The sequence below is a fragment of the Culex pipiens genome, chromosome 1 (assembly GCF_016801865.2).
Source record: "Culex pipiens pallens isolate TS chromosome 1, TS_CPP_V2, whole genome shotgun sequence".
In the NCBI taxonomy this organism is placed as follows: Eukaryota; Metazoa; Arthropoda; class Insecta; order Diptera; family Culicidae; genus Culex; species Culex pipiens.
This window is the reverse complement of record NC_068937.1, coordinates 81,776,715-81,795,300: the sequence shown is the minus strand read 5'-3', so window position 1 is coordinate 81,795,300 and position 18,586 is coordinate 81,776,715. Positions and strand designations below refer to the sequence as shown.

The 18,586-nt window shown below is 41.3% G+C and overlaps 1 protein-coding gene and 1 long non-coding RNA gene across 2 annotated transcripts; both read right to left on the bottom strand.

Annotated features, from left to right (window-relative positions):
• Positions 1-1,828: 1,828 nt before the first annotated feature.
• Positions 1,829-3,507, bottom strand: LOC120430103 (uncharacterized). Its single transcript, XM_039595189.1, has 3 exons — positions 3,313-3,507; positions 2,499-3,247; positions 1,829-2,444 (listed from the first exon to the last, which is right to left on the bottom strand). The coding sequence occupies exons 2-3, from the start codon at positions 3,245-3,247 to the stop codon at positions 2,135-2,137; spliced, it is 1,059 nt and encodes a 352-aa protein (XP_039451123.1). The 5' UTR covers positions 3,313-3,507; the 3' UTR covers positions 1,829-2,134.
• An 11,465-nt stretch (positions 3,508-14,972) lies between these two features.
• On the bottom strand, positions 14,973-17,921 carry LOC120430106 (uncharacterized). The gene is made up of 3 exons (XR_005607553.2): positions 17,603-17,921; positions 16,959-17,540; positions 14,973-16,881 (listed from the first exon to the last, which is right to left on the bottom strand). It is a non-coding gene; the product is annotated as an uncharacterized LOC120430106 (long non-coding RNA).
• Positions 17,922-18,586: the final 665 nt, after the last annotated feature.

Sequence of the window (18,586 nt, the reverse complement as noted above, 5' to 3'; positions counted from 1 at the left end):
ACCTTAGCGATGGTACATTTAACCTAAAAATAAAGTTTGAACACCTTTAATCTGATTTTAACAAGAAAAACTATGACTATCAAAGTCACCCCGGAATTTAAAATGAGAATTTTTAACGTAACTATTTTTCTAAACATTATAGAAAAAACTTTTTTCAGAAATAGTGCATGGACTTTGTGTGGCCTACCCCAGTACATGTTTTAAAAATAATAATCTTGAGAAAAACCTTTCCAGTTGGGAAATATTCCAAAAATAAATTGAAATCCTATCAAAGTCACCCCGGTTTACGGTGTTAAAAATTTTGAAAATAAAAAAAATATATTTAGAGATTTAATTTAATTTTTTTATTCAAATTTCAAAATTTTCAAAAATCCAACGGCAAAAAAATAAAAAAGTATAAAAGTTGAAATTACAAGCCATGGTTTCAACATTTTAATGAAAAAAGTGTTTTAAAATGCATTATACACTTGTCCAGATGTTTTGCCATCATTAGTTTCCTAAATATCTAAGTATTGACGAAAATTTAATTTTTTGCGAAAAACTTTTTTTGCGATGGTGGAATTTGAATTGGATATTCATAAAAATCAAAACATTTTTAAACAAGCCCAAACATGCTAAATATGATTATCAATGCAGAAAAATGGATTTTAGATTGTTTTCAGTTGATTTGATTTCTTGAAAATTGTGATGTTTAGTGAAGTATCCAAAAGTTATGCAAAAAAAAAACGGTTTTTATAATAAGAAAATCCCAAATGATATACATTTTTAGAAAGGTATTTAAAGACCTTTCTAACAAGACCAAAAATTGAAGATCTGACAACCCTATCAAAAGTTATAAGCACTTAAGTGGTATTTATCCAGGTTTTTAAGCGAAGATGGCGTTCGAATGGTGAACGCCCGAAATGTCAAAATCGCGCAGTAGCACCAACATTAGAAAAAAAATGTGGCTGTCATGCCATGGCACACTTGTTCCGTAATGTTGGTACCACTGCGTGATTTTGACATTTCGGGCGTTCACCATTCGAACGCCATCTTCGCTTAAAAACCTCGATACACTTTTTAGAGGCCGACACTCAGATATTTCTTTGAAAATGATGTCCGGGTCCATCATGCGACCCGTCGTTAAAAAGATAATTGAAAGACTATTCAAATGAGTCTAGAACATCGAAAATCTGATAAGCCTATCAAAAGTTTTTAGTACTTAAGTGTTAATTATACACTTTATTAAAACCGGATAACAGATATTTTGATTAAAATGATGTCCGGATCAATCATGTGATACATCCTTGGAGGCGGCATCAAAAAAAAAATTTCCAGAAAGTTCAAAAGATTGAAAATCTGATAGACCTATCGATAGTTATGATGATATGAAATTATATTTAGAGATGATATGTAGGTTGGCCATTTTTTATTTTACCTAAAAAAACCTATATTAATGTGAGGATGGCATCAACCACCTTACGGTGGATTAAATAACGTATTTTGTGAGCACTGAAATATTGTGAATTGCATTTTCAATTATCAAAAACAAATTATACTTAAAAAATTGGAAATTAAATGAATTAACTTTGTAAACATAAAAATAAACACAAGTTCAAAAATCTTTCTATCTTGGAACGTTTCTTTCAAAAGACCGGAGTTTCAAAAAGAACCGCGGCACCGGCTCTTTGAGCGGCTCGCTCTTTTTTTGCCCACCTCTATTTTTTTTTTTTGCATTTATGGATTGCAGATTATAAATTGAAGTATAAAATTGAGTTTGAGTAAATCTGTTTGTTTTAAAGTTAATTTACTGAAATAAGGCTGTTATCATTAAATAGTTCATCAAAACTCGCTGTGAATGATTCTTTATTTAACATTTTCTCTATAAATGGCAATAGCAAAATACATTAAGCAACGTACAAATATCAGTCAATATATTGTTTGTATTTTTAAGAGTAAAAAAAACTAAATTTGAGGTTTGCACTGTTTGCGTTACGTGTTTCTACGGGTACGATTCACTGCAAAAATAACGGAAAAAAGACATAATCGAAAAAAACAGATGGCGATTGCAAATCGTACAAATTTGAACTGTAAACTGCTTAAATCTAGTAAAAAAGACAAAAGTGTTAGAATGATAAGTTGCTCCTTCTCTTCTTCACATTCGTTCCGCCAGGTACGCCAGATAGGTGGCACAGTCGTTGATGTCCTCGCAGTCGGCGGCCATCGCCTTGAGCTTCTGCTGGAACCGGTGAAGCCGATCCGCGCCAAGCGCCACGAGGCCATGCTTGAGCGCACTGGTGGCGTGATAGGCCAGGATCTTGAAGCAGTGCCGGCGTACCGCGTTGTGGGCGTGGTTGTCCCAGACGGGGGTGGCGCGCACGTAGCCCCACGCCATCGGCACGTAGTCCAGCAGGGCGTCCCAGTGTTTGGCGTTGTGCAGCGTTTGGGCCTGCTCGACGAGGGTTCTGGAAGGAACTTGGGTTAATTTGTTAAATTGAGGGTTGGAAGTTGGATCTTACTTTTTGAACGATGAGAGGTGTGTGGCGGCTCTGGCGTACGCCGGACTGTCCGTTTTGCTGACAAGTCGCGTGGCCGGCAAACTCTTGAAGATGTTCTTCTTCTGATAGCTCAGCTGTTCTTCCAGCGGGGCCAAATCCGGCACCGGAAGTTCGCTCCGAACGGTCTCCTCTAAACGTGCATTTCCTCGGACCATTCCGGTGATCACGGAGATCAGCTGGTCCTGGCTGAGACCGGACAGGAGCGTCTCCAGTGGGACGTCCCGGTTCTTCCGGTTGATCGAACCCTCCTCAAAGCGCATCCGTTTGGCATGGCTCGGCGAACCCTTGGCCGGAGTTGATCGTTTAGCGGAGGGCGATGCCTGCTGCTGTTCCGCGGCCGGAACAGCCGACAGTTCCGACATGAGCGATCGCTTCCGGGGTGAACTCCGCAGGGTCATCGCCGAGATGGCCTTCGTGGGCGTTTTGTGGGGCGACGCATAGAACGCCTTCTCCGGACTCCAAATGATGGGAACGCGACGGCGGCCACGCTGCTGAATCATCGCCTCATCCGGGGACATGCGGGGCGACAGATAGCTGTCCGGAATGTTCGTTGCCGGACTATCGATCAAACCCGGATTGAGGGCGTTCCGCCGAGTCATTCCCAACGGCGTTCCAACCCGTTGTAGCGGCGGTAAGCCCATTCGCGCCGGGATTTCTGCGAGAACTGGGCGAGTCCGGGGGACACCCTCTGGATTGGCCATTCTTTGCATCTACAAATCAACAAAAATCCTTCATTACAAAACCCCCTTCCCAACTCAAAAACCAAACACCTCACCGAAAAATTCCTGTTTTCACGACAAGCACACAAAATAATCACAATTACACGAAATAAAGGGGGCTCACGGAAAGGACATCGGTTCCAGACGGGGGAGGCACGGAAGTCGCGTACACACAAAAAACAAAACCGCGAGCCGTTGGCCGGGGGAAATTTTTTTTGGACCGACGACGACGGCGATGTTTACTGTTTCGTTTTCCCGCTCGAACTGAGGTTTTTTTTTGTTTGCGATGCAAGTAACGGAACGCGCCGAGCGCGGTTATTTTTGTTTGCGATGCAGCTGGGCGGTAGCGCTGGGAGGTATTTTCTCCAGGGAAATGTTGCACTGGAAATATTTCAATTTACATGCGCGTACAGATTCGCTAATTTGACTAATGGAACTGCTTTCAAATGAGCAATTCTGAGTTGAAGTGATTTTGACTGATGAATTTAAGAATTTATAAATTTAAGAATTTAAGAATTTAAGAATTTAAGAATTTAAGAATTTAAGAATTTAAGAATTTAAGAATTTAAGAATTTAAGAATTTAAGAATTTAAGAATTTAAGAATTTAAGAATTTAAGAATTTAAGAATTTAAGAATTTAAGAATTTAAGAATTTAAGAATTTAAGAATTTAAGAATTTAAGAATTTAAGAATTTAAGAATTTAAGAATTTAAGAATTTAAGAATTTAAGAATTTAAGAATTTAAGAATTTAAGAATTTAAGAATTTAAGAATTAAAGAATTTAAGAATTTAAGACTTTAAGAATTTAATTCAATTCAATTGGTGTTTATTAGAATTTAACAGTTCTGCTCCAGGATGTTACATTTGCAATTCAGAGATTTGGAGAACCTTTCAACTGAGATCAATTCATAAGCCTTTACAGGGAGGGTACATGTTTCTAAATTTAGATTTTGCTAGCTGCGTGCTCTTTTAGGGAAAATAAATTTTGAGAAAAAACCCTAGATCTATGTTTGGCTTAAGACTAATATCACAGTTGTTGACGGAGGAGTGCTTCGATGAGCGGATTCGTTGACATCCCACAGGAAGTCCTGAAGGTTCTCGTTGCCTTTTCGATGCTTGCGTCGATGGTGTCGACGCCGGCCAGCTCGTGTAGATTGTCGGTCGGGTACCACGGGTCCAGGTTGTGCACCATCTTGAGCAGCTTGTTCTGCTTCACCTGGAGTCGCTTACGGTGCGATTTGGCGCAGTTGCCCCAGACCGCAGCAGCGTAGGTCAGCATTGGACGGATGATGCACTTGACCACGAGCGACTTGTTCTTGATGCTCAGCTTCGACCGACGATTCAGCAGGGAGTAGAGCGCCTTGGTGGAACGATCCACCTTCTCGATGATGTTGTTCACGTGCTTGTCGTACTTCAGCTTCTTGTCATGCACCACACCCAGGTACCTGACCTCGTCGTCCCACGTCGCAGGCTGGCCGTTGACGCTGATCGATCTGCGGGGAAGGTGCCGTGCAGCACGCCTCCTGGTGAAGAAGATGGACTGGGTTTTCCCAGCGTTCAGCTTGATGCGCCACTTCCGCTGAAACTCCTCGAGGTTGTTCTGTGCCGCTTGTAGGTGGGTGACGACGATCTTCGGGTCCTTGTCCGATGCCAAGTATGCAGTGTCATCCGCAAAGAATGCGTACGACACTCCATCGATCATCGGCACGTCGGAAGTGAGGATGTTGTAGAGAGTTGGGCTCAGCACTGATCCTTGGGGCACGCCAAAGGGGATGTTGTGGACGGAGGAGCGCTCGCCATTCACCGTCACCGTAAACGACCGATTTGTCAGGAACGACTCGACGATCTTGACCAGGAACGGCTGGAGGTTCGAGCGGAAGAGCTTGTAGACCACGGCGTCCTGCCACACGGAGTCGTAGGCCTTTTCGACGTCAAGAAGGATCATGCCGGTCGACTTCCCCGCCAGAAAACCGCGCTTCACCATTTCCGAGATACGGGCGAGTTGGTGCACTGTTGAGTGCCCCGGCTTGAAGCCGAACTGCTCGTGTGGGATGAGTTGCTTCCAGGTGACGGTTTATCCGGGCGAGGATCACCCGTTCCAGGAGTTTGCTCAGGCTGCTCAAAAGGCTGATCGGGCGGTAATTACCTGGGTTGGTTATGTCCTTGTTCGCCTTTGGGATGGCGATCACGTTCGCGTGCTTCCAGCCGGTCGGAAAGTAGCCCAAGGCCAGGCAAGCGTTGAAGATTTTGGTCAGGACGACCAACCCTTTTCTTGGCAGCTGCTTGAGGCACGTATTCCGGATTCCGTCTTGCCCAGGAGACTTCCGGTTTTTGATCGTGCGGATGATCGCCTTGACCTCTTTCGGCTTGACAAGGGCGGCCGGAGGCACGGGAGGAGTTGTCGCTCGGATGTGGCCAAGCGCGTTCTCCACAGCGGCCGATGTTTCGGGATCACCTGGTTGCTCATTGTTGTGGGCAGCGGCGAACGCACTTGCGAGCGCTTCGGCTTTCGCTGAAGGGCTCGCTACGAGGTCTCCGTTGACGTTCAGCGGGGGGCTGTACTTGACCGTGTTCCGGAGGTTGCGGGTAAGCTTCCAGAACTTGTTGCTGCCGTTGTCCAGCGTCCTTAGCAAGGAGCCGAAATTTTTGTAGCGGTGCTCGGCGCTTTTGGTGCTGATGACGTTGTTCAAGTGGGTCACCACCGCTCCGATGAGCGGGTCCCGTCTTCGGATGAACTGTCTACGCCGCACGTTCCTCAGCCGGATTAGCAGCTTCAGCTCGTCGGGAATGTCCTTCTTCTGAGGTAGGATCCTACGCGAAGGGACAGCGGCTTCCTCAGCAGCTTTGAGGATGGCGGTGAACTTGTCGATGGCGTCGTCGATTTTCTCCGAGCGATCTAGAGTGTTGATCCAGCTAGCGTTAAGGTCGACCTCCCGCTCGATCGAGCGAGCAAAAGTGCTCCAGTTCGCTCTGTCGAAGCATCGGACGAGTCTTCCAGCCGGGGTGACTGGAACATTAACATCGATCGTAAAGGTGACCGGCAGATGGTCCGACGACAGTTCGACGTGCGTTATCGGCTTCGACATCTGCACCTGGTTGTTTGAGATGACCAGGTCCAACGTGGAAGGCCTCCCTCGTCCAGCGGGACAGCGAGTGGGAGTATCCGGAGCGTGTATGTAGATGTCCTTGGACTCGTACTCTTGATGCAGGATTTGCCCTGCTTTGTTGGCCCTGGCACAGTTCCACATCCTATGTCGCGCGTTCAGGTCACCCACCAAGAAGAATGGCCCATCGATACTGCTGAGCTGGCGGATATCGCGTCGAAGCTGGCTGAGAGCTGCCCTGCGAGGAGAGCCGGGGTAGTAGACGGCAAAGATGTTAACTGGTGCCGGGTCTGTCTTGACTGTGATCCCAACAGACTCGATTGCACGGGTCGAGGTTTCCAGCTTGGAGAAGTTGATGCCGTTTCGCACCAGAAGCGCCACTCCTCCCCCCCGGGTGGCCTCCGTCGATTCGCGATCCGCACGCACGATGGTGTAGTGCTCATGATACATCGAGTTGTTGAGCTGCAGCCAGGTCTCTGTGATTGCAGCGATATCAATCTGGTGAGTTTCAAGGAAGTGGAAAAATTCCACAACCTTGTTGCGGATGGAACGGCAGTTCCAATTCATCACCTTCAACGAGCTAAGGTTGGCCATTATAAACAAATTTGATGATGAGCTCGCTGAGGGCGAGGAATTGCATGGCCTTCGATTGGCAATTCGAAAGCCTAGTGAAGAGTTCACTGGCTAGGCACATGAACTCCTCGACGGTGAACAAGGTTGAAGACTCGGGCTGGCCCTGCACGGCTTGCGAGTACGAGACCCCAGGATTCGCGATGCTGCCGAGCAGCTGGCTCAAGTCACCACCCGGTGGCCTGGGAACAGGCGCAGGAACTGCAGACACCTTCGGAGCGTTGCTTCTGCCGGCGGGACTCGTCTTCTTCTTGGCCTTCAAGTCCTGCAGGTACTTGAGGCGGGCGGGGCAACCCTTGTAGTTCGCTGTGTGGTTTTGGCTGCAGTTAGCACAACGGATTTGTGAGCGGTCGTCGTTGACCACGACGTCGGCTCGCGCGGGTAGTGCGCATGCGGTCGTCTGGTGGCGCTCACCACACTTCACGCACTTGGCCTCCAGATGGCAGTTTCTCATCCCGTGGCCGTACTGCTGGCACCGGAAACACTGGACGACGTCCGACTTCTTCTTGGAGTAGTGCCTCCAACGGACGATCACGTTGAACAGCGCCTTGATTTGTTGCAGCTCCTGAAGTTTCACGGTTCCCTTCTCAAACTGCAGCAGGTACAGCGCGTAATCGCCGTGCTTTGATTTCCCCATCTGGCGCACACTTGTGGGACGAAGAAACACATCTTCGAGTTCCCGCCTGACGTCTTCTTCCGGAAACACTGGTAATCCGGAAAGGACGATTTTCACCGGGGTTTCGTCACTGGTCCCGTGGGTGTAGAACTGGACATTTGCCTGCTTCAAAGTACTCACCACAGAAGTAAAGTGGGGTTTAGTCGACACCCTGATCTGGATGTACCCTTTGTTTACCCGCAGGTGGTAATCGTCGGCGCCCAGCTGGGTCGTTGACATCAGCCGGTTGAGCGCTGGAACACTGGAACCGTGGACGAAGATCGGCGGACAGCGTATTTTTGCGGGAGCAGGAGGCGGGTTTTTCACATTACTACCAGCTGCATCACCACCAGCAGCACCATCATCAACGGCAGAAGTTCCACCACCGCCGCTATTGTTTACATTTTCCGCCTCATCGCCGGAGATGTCGAAGTCGAGCATCTCGAATTGATTCGCCGTCGGGAATCCCCCGGAAGACCTCCCGGGTTGGGTCAGAGGCCGATGTTCGTTGAGCTGGTCTGAGATCGATGAGATACCGCCGGTGGAATTTCTTCGGTGGCGTCTCGAAGATGGCGGCGTCATCACCTTTTCCTTCTGCTGTTTGCGGGCCTTCTTGTAGTCCACCCGCTGCAGGATCTGCGATGCACTGTCTCGGCCGGAATCGCCTTCGCCGGGCAGCGGCGGCGGCTTGGGCTGCTTTCGTTTCCCCAGGGCGCTGGATAACACACCGGGAGCACTAATAAATTAATTTTCGCGAGAGCTACAATTCGACGACGATGTTTACGCGCCGACGGTGACAGCTCGAATGATTAAGAATTTAAGAATTTAAGAATTTAAGAATTTAAGAATTTAAAAATTTAAGAATTTAAGAATTTAAGAATTTAAGAATTTAAGAATTTAAGAATTTAAGAATTTAAGAATTTAAGAATTTAAGAATTTAAGAATTTAAGAATTTAAGAATTTAAGAATTTAAGAATTTAAGAATTTAAGAATTTAAGAATTTAGGAATTTAAGAATTTAAGAATTTAAGAATTTAAGAATTTAAGAATTTAAGAATTTAAGAATTTAAGAATTTAAGAATTTAAGAATTTATGAATTTAAGAATTTAAGAATTTAAGAATTTAAGAATTTAAGAATTCAAGAATTCAAGAATTCAAGAATTTAAGAATTTAAGAATTTAAGAATTTAAGAATTTAAGAATTTAAGAATTTAAGAATTTAAGAATTTAAGAATTTAAGAATTTAAGAATTTAAGAATTTAAGAATTTAAGAATTTAAGAATTTAAGAATTTAAGAATTTAAGAATTTAAGAATTTAAGAATTTAAGAATTTAAGAATTTAAGAATTTAAGAATTTAAGAATTTAAGAATTTAAGAATTTAAGAATTTAAGAATTTAAGAATTTAAGAATTTAAGAATTTAAGAATTTAAGAATTTAAGAATTTAAGAATTTAAGAATTTAAGAATTTAAGAATTTAAGAATTTAAGAATTTAAGAATTTAAGAATTTAAGAATTTAAGAATTTAAGAATTTAAGAATTTAAGAATTTAAGAATTTAAGAATTTAAGAATTTAAAAATTTAAAAATTTAAGAATTTAAGAATTTAAGAATTTAAGAATTAAAGAATTAAAGAATTTAAGAATTTAAGAATTTAAGCATTTAAGAATTTAAGAATTTAAGAATTTAAGAATTTAAGAATTTAAGAATTTAAGAATTTAAGAATTTAAGAATTTAAGAATTTAAGAATTTAAGAATTTAAGAATTTAAGAATTTAAGAATTCAAGAATTTAAGAATTTAAGAATTTAAGAATTTAAGAATTTAAGAATTTAAGAATTTAAGAATTTAAGAATTTAAGAATTTTAGAGTTTAAGAATTTAAGTATTTTAGAATTTAAGAATTAAGAATCTTTTGTATTTTTGAGTTTGTACATTTTTGTTTTTGCGTGTAGGAAACATTTCAAAGCACACAAAACAAAAATAACGTAACGTCCAGCCCCCTGGCACCACTGTAAATGCCTAGAACGTTTGACAGTCACCAAAACCTCGATGAGCCCACGCATTAGTATGTGTGAAGAGCCCACCATAAACAATGCTTTGGATAGAGTTTGAGCATTAGTATGTGTGAAGAGCCCATCATAAACAAAGCTTTGGATGAAGTAGTACTGAGGGTTTTTGTTAATTTGAGTGCGGTTAACCGCGGTGGATTTTCTTGAAATACTTCATGCGACGCGCGGGTGTTGCATGACACATTTCAGAATATTTCAAATGAAACATTTCTCTGCTGAAATTCCACCAAAACATTGACCAGGCTCACCACACAAAAAGCTGGGTGCAGCAGCTCACCAAAGCGGTAGATTTTTGACAGCTGTTTGTTTTGTTGTATTTTGGTGGTCGGTCGCCTTTCCATCTTCGCCGCCAGCTTGGAATTCTCGCCCAACCTGCCGGAAATGCTGATCGCGTACGGTCTTAAGTTCGAGCAGCCCAAGAAGGAATCGTTGAGGGGTTAGAAGCAGGTCGTGATTGTGCGCGAACCGGCCGCCTCTTCCCGGCGCAAGGAGCAGGAAGAGTTGCAGCTCAAGACGCGAAGTCCAACGGCGGACATTTCGATGGAGGACGCTAACGGGGGTTGCAGGGGACGGGAAAAAGTCTTCCGAGACTTCACAGCAAGGACGCGGAAATTCAGCGCAGCGTGTTCAGCAGGAACGAGCCGGATCTGATTCAGCGGGCCGCATTCCGGAGCAATATATTTCGGCGCTGCTGGTGGAGATTTCAGGCAGGTGCAGTAAGTTTTGAATTTTGTTCATTTTATAAGATAGATGGGAGCACATGAAAACTTCGTTTTTGTTCACAGTGTCGAAACGGCCGTTTGCTGGCTCAAGGCCTTCATTCGCAGTCACACGAGCCAGCTGGGCTCGGAGAATCTGCTGGCCAGCATCTTCAGTCTGGGCATCATCGAGTATCGGGTGCAGCATGCCAACTCGGTGTCCAAGTAGGTGTTTGTTCGAGCCAAAGTCGATCCGGTTGTAGCTGACCTGAGTAAGCAGTTCTAGCGCCGGCCCGCATTCTACCTACTACAACTACGGACTGAGAGGTGGCTTCAAATGTCGTCCTGTCGAAGATCATCCTCGTTCGAGAAAGGCTGCACCAGATTGTCGTTTCGATATTCGGATTGGAATTGCCTCTTGGCCGCTTCTCGCTGGACTTGCCTTAAACCAGACCCGGCTCTAGACGTGTTTTGATCTAAAATTTAAACAATAATCCCTTCTTCAAATATTTTATATCTTAAAATAGCATATGAAAGATGAATACGCTTTTTTAACAATTTTTTGGGATTAATGCAGGCTGAAATTGTTTCAGGCGTTAAATTGTTTGTTGAAATTTGTTGGTGAAATCATAAAATGGGCAAAAAAACACTAACCTACAAAAATTGACAAAAATGACCACAACTCGAGGGGGTCCCCAGGATCACGTGCATTTTGAATTTTTCAAAAATATTTAAACTGGGCCGAATGATTTTTCTCCAAAGTTTGTATGGAAAATTAAGGCGGTTCGTCGCACATCATACAAACTTTGGAGAAAAACCATTCGGCACAGTCTAAATATTTTTGAAAAATTCAAAGTGCACGTGTTTCACTTCATGCTTCTCCTCGAGTTGAACCTGCGCATAAATTCTGTTTGTCGATGTAATAGTTAGAGGTTGTAAAAAAGTAATCATACTAAAAAAGCAAATATAAACTAAACAAAATAAATGCAAATGAAAATACTGAAAATTGAAGGCCAAAACAGACAAAACATAAAACAAGAGAAGTAGAGTTGTTCGTAGATAAAGAAATACAAATGTACGTTACAAGCCATCGTATAAACATGATAAAAAAATGTTTTAAAATGCATTTAAACATTGCAATCATTCGTTATTTACTGTGTACTGTTTTCTCTTGAAATCTTTCCTATTGTTGAGTCGTGTTTATCTGTTGCTATTTCTTTTGTCGCAGTGTTTTGTTACAATTTTTGGTCCTAAGAATTTTAGAAAAGTTTTTCAAAAGTACAATAGTAATATTTGTGTTAATCCTTTAATCATGCCATAAATTAAGTAAGGGCTCGAACCTCACTTGCTTAAGTAAAAGGTCAAATTTCAAAACAATGGACAGTGAAGGAAATATACTACCGTAATCTGGGGTGAATCGGGACTACAGTCTGAATAGGGACAGCAGTTTTCAGAGCACTTAAATCTTTTAAATTTGAAAATGGATGTACACATTTTGTTGGCCTTAGTCTGTTCTAATCGAAACCAACCAGAAAAATCAAAATATTGTGCTCCAACATGGTTAAAAATGCTGTCCCAATTCGCCCCATGCGTCCCGATTGACCCCAGTTTACGGTATGTAAAGAATCAATAGTAAGAGAATCATAATTGTATGTTAAAAAATAAAAAGTATAAGCTTGATGTAGTAGATGTAGAAATAGGCAATAGTTAATAAATGGAGATAACAAACAAGCTTAGATTATTGTTATGATGGGCAAGATGAAAAATTATTCAAATAAATAAATAAAGAAGTAAATCAACAAAGAATAGACAAATGATAAATAGACTTGGTTTTACTAGTACATTAGGGGAAGGTTTATTTTAAAGAAAACACTCAGTTTGTTGAAGCAGCATTATTTGGAAAAAAAAGAATGACAAGCATTGAGAGATACGCGAATCAAAAGTTAATAAAATCAAAACCAAATGGTAAACAGAAGAATTAGTGAAAAAGTACGAATCAGTAGAGCAAAATAAAAACAGGAGATCACGGCGTGTTTTCTAGAACAAACTTTTCAGGAAAAAATAGTCATCGCTACTTTCAAATGTGTCTTATTGGAAATTTTCTCAGCTTTCCAATGCTTCTAAGAGCGAAATGTTTCATCGGGAAATTTCAAAGATATCTCTATTTTAAGTTTTTTGGTTTTAAATTCCTTTATTGTTTATTAGATACTTTATACTAACAGTTCAGAAAACATATCATATGTGTTTCATGTGTCATTTACTCATCAAAATGTGCAAAATAAGACAAGAAACAACTTTGTAGAAGGTTGCAAACCGCTTAACATTTTGAAAATGGAGTTTTAACCGAATTTTTGAATATATGAGATTTATTCAGAAATAAAAATCATAAAACAGTGTAAAAATATATTTTTTTTACCAGAATTATTAGATTATTACATATTTTTGTGTACAAATATCACGTGTCTGATCTGATTTAGCTTGTTCAACCGAAACTTTGGCAGGTTTGTGATTGTTAATGGTATTACTGAATTTTAATGAATGAATTTGATATTTTCTTATGCAAACATTAACCAGGAACATAAATACAAATATGATTTAAAATCGTAAATGTACTACATATTACTGTTGCAAGCTTCAAAAGTCATATTTTCATGAATATAAAGATAAAATTTTATAAAATATTTTCTATTGAAAATGAACTTAAAAGTATGTAGCAATAAAACTCGAGTCTTCCAATTCAGAATGCTGAAAACACCTTCACAAACTTTTTTTTTATTGAACAAAAATTACAAAATATTATTAAATATTATTTTAACAAAAAAAATTAAACAGAAACTTTCTTTCCAAACTATTTGAAGAAAAATCAAGAAATTTTTTTAAATATGAGATTGAAGATGAGAATCTTATAAACTTCTAAAATATTGGTAATTCCTTGATCACTTAACACAAAAAAAACTAAAGCAATCATTTTATACTAATAAAATGTATGTCTCCTAAAGCTTGCAACAGTAGTTTGCAGTTTAATTTCGATTACTAAACATGTTTTGTATCCATGCAAGTGGTCAATGTTTGATTATGGAAATCAATCAATCTCAATCAATCTCAAACCTGTAAAAATTTCGGTTGTATCAGCTAATTCCAAGCTGAATCAGAGCAGACCGGTGTTATTTGTATACAACAATCATGTAATATTCTATTTGTTTTTGTAAAAATATTAGTTTAATGCGGTATTATGATTTTAATTTCTGAATAAATCCCTCATATTCAAAAATTCGGTTAAAACTTCATTTTCAAAATGTTTAGCGGTTTGCAACCTTCTACTAAGTTGTTTCTTGTCTTATTTTGCACATTTGGATGAGTAAATGACACATGAAACACATCATTTGACAAGTTTCCTGGTCTGTTATTTAAAAGTTTCCAAGAAATGATTAAGGATTTTAAAACAAAAAACTTAAAATAGGGATATCTCAAAAATTTCCCGATGAAACATTTCGCTCTTAGAAGCATTGGAAAGCTGAGAAAATTTCCTATAAGACACTTTTAAAAGTAGAGATGGCTATTTTTTCTCCTTAAGGTTGCCCAGAAAACACGCCGTGGAGATAGATGGTAGCTGGAAATGGAAAGGAGAGAAACCCCTTTCTGCGACGTTCAGGTACATTCACAGCAGTTGACTCAACATACTGCGAATCAAAACAATACCGTCTACAATCACAAATAACTTCCCTGTCCCACATTGACGCGCCCCTTTCTTTTAGCCGTCTCGACTCTGACCCTCGCTGGTCAAAGGTTTACTATCCGTTTCCACAGGCCACCAGCTAGGTCATCATAAAAACCAAGCCAACGTGGAGGTAAGAAAATAGGACACTTGCAAGGAACCAGAGCTATACTGTTCTGATCAAGAATGATCTAACAGGACTACGGACGTAGTCAGTGACGCTCCTTCCAGGATGTTCCTCGCCTGAGCGTCAACTAAAGAGGTATCATCAGTATCATTCACCCTTGGCCTGCACCTAAGTGTTATTTATTAGGATGTAACAAAAATGAATTTTTGGCGGGCATTCAAGGGTTTGTTCTGGTGGGCATACTAAGACCAAATCCAAAATATGAGCTTGATTGGACGTAACAGGAGCTGGCGCTCCGCCCTTCAATTTTAAATGGGATTTAACCCGTTAAAACAGATGTTTTTCAAAAATGTCGCTTTTTGAGGCATTTTGGCCACTGAAGCGTTTATTTTCAATATTAATGGCGTGTAGGCCAGATCCTTACGCATCTTTGGGTATATATAACATTGAAATTTGGAGCACCCTGGAGCTCGGTACAGACCTTCAAAGTTTGGCATTTTTTTCGAAAGCTCCAGGGTGCTCCAAATATCAATGTTATATATACCCAAAGATGCGCAAGGATCTGGCCTACGCGCCAATAATGTTGAAAATAAACGCTTCAGTGGCCAAAATGCGTCAAAAAGTGACATTTTTGAAAAAGTCTTTTTTACGGGTTAAATCCCATTTAAAATTGAAGGGCGGAGCGCCAACTCCTGTTACGTCCAATCAAGCTCATATTTTGGATTTGGGCTTAGTATGCCCACCAGAACTAACCCTTGAATGCCCGCCAAAAAGTCATTTTTGTTACACTCTATTATTTATACACTTTTTGAAGGTCGAATTTCAGATATTGTGCGATATCGTCGGAATCTTCCATGCGAACTATCGTTGGATAGGTTTTTTTTTATCAGGTTCTGAAATTACTTTTCTTGTGGATTAAGAATTTTCGAGATCTGACTTACCTATCCAAAATTACAAGCAGTTTAAAAAATTGTCTGAATTTACATAACCTCAATCTATTTCCCCTAGGCGGTGTATGTACAATCTTAAAAAAAAGTCTGTAGGTAGTCACTCTATAAATGAGAGGTAACGTTTTTGCCTTCCTCATCTCAATGAGGAAAGGCTATAAAATCACTCGAAAAATGAACTTCTTTATTTGACCTCGTAGACCCACCTTCACGTATACCTATCGACTCAGAATCAAATTCTGAACAAATGTCTGTGAGTGTGTCTGGATGTGAGTCCGTGCACCGAAAAATATGCACACGATTATCTCCGGACTGGCTTAACCGATTTGAACCGTTTTGGTCTCATACGATTCGTCTTGGAGTCCCACACGACCCTAGTTAATATTATGAAGTTTAGAAAAGTACTTCAAAAGTTATGCTAAAAAAACGATTTGTGTAGAGTTTGAAATATTATAAAAAGGGTGGTTTTTGTAAGAAACTCGTCATGATATATTTTGTTAGAAAAGTATTTGGAAGACCTTTCTAACGCGTTCGAAAGATTGAAGATCTGACAACCCCATCAAAAGTTATGAGCACTTAAGTGTTATTTATTCACTTTTTTTGAGGTCGGATCTCAAATATTTTGATGAAAAAGTTGTCGGGATCTATCATGCAACCCATCGTTTTGATTTTGAATTTTGATCAAATCTGATTGCCTCTAACTAAGGTTTTTATTTAGAAAAGCACATTGAAGATTAGGATGGTTTTTGTGCGTTCTGGAAATCATAGTTCAATGTTGGAGCAAATTTTATTTTTTCCATGTTTGTGTTTTAAAGGAGATTTTTCTTACTGTTTCGGATAGTGATTCGATTCGTACCAAGTTGTTTTTTTTTTAAGTTTTCAGCTGTTTTTATTACTCATAATCTCGACCATATCCAATTATTATGTCGCCTAACCTAACCCCATTTCAACTCAACAAAGAGCCCATCTGCATTGGCTACTCACACTCAACTTGGCCAAATTTGCTGCAATCACTTTGTTAATCATATTTTGCGCCGTATTCACTTTATCACTCCCGTAGAAAAGAGATTTTCAGCTGATTAGAGGTTTACTTCTACGTCACATCGACCACCGCGACCGAATTCTCGCCGAACACCGAATTGGCCCACGATCGTCGCGATTTCCACGATCCTTCCGTAGATTAAGATCAACTTTGTCACGCGCCAACGCGTTTTGCCTGATCGACGACCCCCGTGAAAGCCACCCGTAAGGTTCTATTCTCCCTCCTTCTTGGGTGCGCATGAAGATTGTGGGTGCGGTTCATGGATGTTTCTCCAGTCGTATTCTTATTAATCTCTGCAGGAGTGGAAGTTGCACCAAGTCCTCGCCATCCATCGTACACACCACCACGCTCCTCGCTTTCACCCGCGGGGCAAGTTTTTTTTCCGCAATCTAGTGATTTCCTCCTCAAATTTCAGGCGACGTTCCTCGTGACGTTGGATTGGCCAACCGGCGACGACGTTTCTCCGGTATCTGCCAGACCGCGTCTCGATCGGCATGCCCACGACGAAGACGTTCTTGCAGCTGCTCAGCTTTCTGGCGCTCAGCGATTGCAGTTCCAGGAAATTGCTAAATCTGCCTCCTCGGATGTTGTTGCCTTTTTGCACCCGGAGCAGCTACTGCTGGATTTGGCAGAGAATTTGCATCTGAAATGAGGAGTATTGTTGATTGCTGCACCCAGTTTTCTGTATTCAGAATAAATTGAAAGAAAATTTCAACTCACCGGTTTCTCCAGGCACCTCTGCCTTTTTGCAGAATCTGCCTTTTTGGCTAAGCGGCCACCTCCTCTTCCAGTTCCTTCGCGATAACCTTTGGGTTTCCATGGCGACGTTTGGCCTGGGTCTCTTCCGCAGTTACTCCTGATCCACCCCCTTGGCTCTCGCCGTTCCTGTGACTGTATCACCCTGGACCCGTACCATTTTCATCTGACTTCAGACCGCGTCCCTTCTTCTCAACTGTCTCAACTGATTCTAGTTCCGGTTCTTCGGCGGCGGCTGCAGCCGCAGGAATGCATCCTTTTATCCCTTTTGGGCGGCGGCCACCGAATGCGGTCCCGGGAACCTTTCTTTTCGATCTGGTTTTCTTTTTTCTCTGGTGAGGCAGTAGCGGCAACAACTTCCGGAACATCCACTTGCTTCGCTTTTCCGCTGGTCAACTCTTGAGCGGTCCCTTCAGGCAAACTCAGCTAATCCCGCGGTCTCGTGGCGGTGGATTCCGGTTCGTGTCGCGATCTCCGAGGTGGACCTTTGTCGTGTTGACAGGTGAGACTTCGGTTTGTATGTTACACATAAAAATAATGCGATTTCTGAAAAAAAATGCTGTTAACCATTAGCAAAACATAAAAAATACAATTTTCGTAATACTCACCGATTTCAGCAGAGCAAAAATGTCCCACTCCCAGTGAAAAGTTTGTACCATTAATTTTAGTAGCAAATGAAAACTACATATCGGACAACAAAACATATACGAAAACATCAAAATCTGTTTGTCAAGATGACATTCCTGGGATACGTTCACTGGTGACCATTTGTCAAACTGACATTTCTAGGGTGCGTTCACAAAGTGCTGCAACAACGGCAGCACTGAACGCACCCAACGCGTGACAAAGCATGCTACACAAAAATGTATCTGAAAATGTCAAAATGAAGTATTTCATTTACCGCGGTAGACACCGGTGGATAATATTCAAATTAACAAAAGCCCTCTGGTGTCTTCTGATTGTTTACATAAAAATATTAAAATGGCGCGCTTAATCAAAAATAATAATTTTGTGATAAAATTATTACAAAATTTGATTCAAGTGGTCACGCGAGTGGTCCTGTGTATCTTGGGCATATTTCCGGACGTTTATCGTGTGTGTATGAGGCCGGAAACCAAGGAGCTCTTGAATCGGCCGGCTGGCTGGCTGCAGCCGGAGAAGCAGAGTAAAATTTTACCTCTTCCGAAAACCGGTACCGGCCGGGTTCCTGTTTTTTCGGAGCAAGAATCCGACCGAAAGCTGCTCTGAATCGTGGAGTAAGTAAAGAACCTTCAACAATAGCAATGGAGGATAAACCAAATTAAAGGAAAAATCCGAATCGACCGGGAAAATCGGGGGCCGAGGATCGACAATTCGAGCCAAACATTTCATTAGGGCACAAAAGCAAAAACCGTGATTCGAGAAAATCGCTTGCAAAAAATGGACAACTTGTTTCAATTCCTATTTAAAAAATAAGCTTGACTGATGGTATTTTTACTGATGATTCGATAAAACACATCATTATCCTCAACTCTGCTTTACTGCTTCTTAATTTATGTTGATTTTCGCAATAAAACTCATAATTTTAAAAAATCTCGTTATTAGGCCCTTTT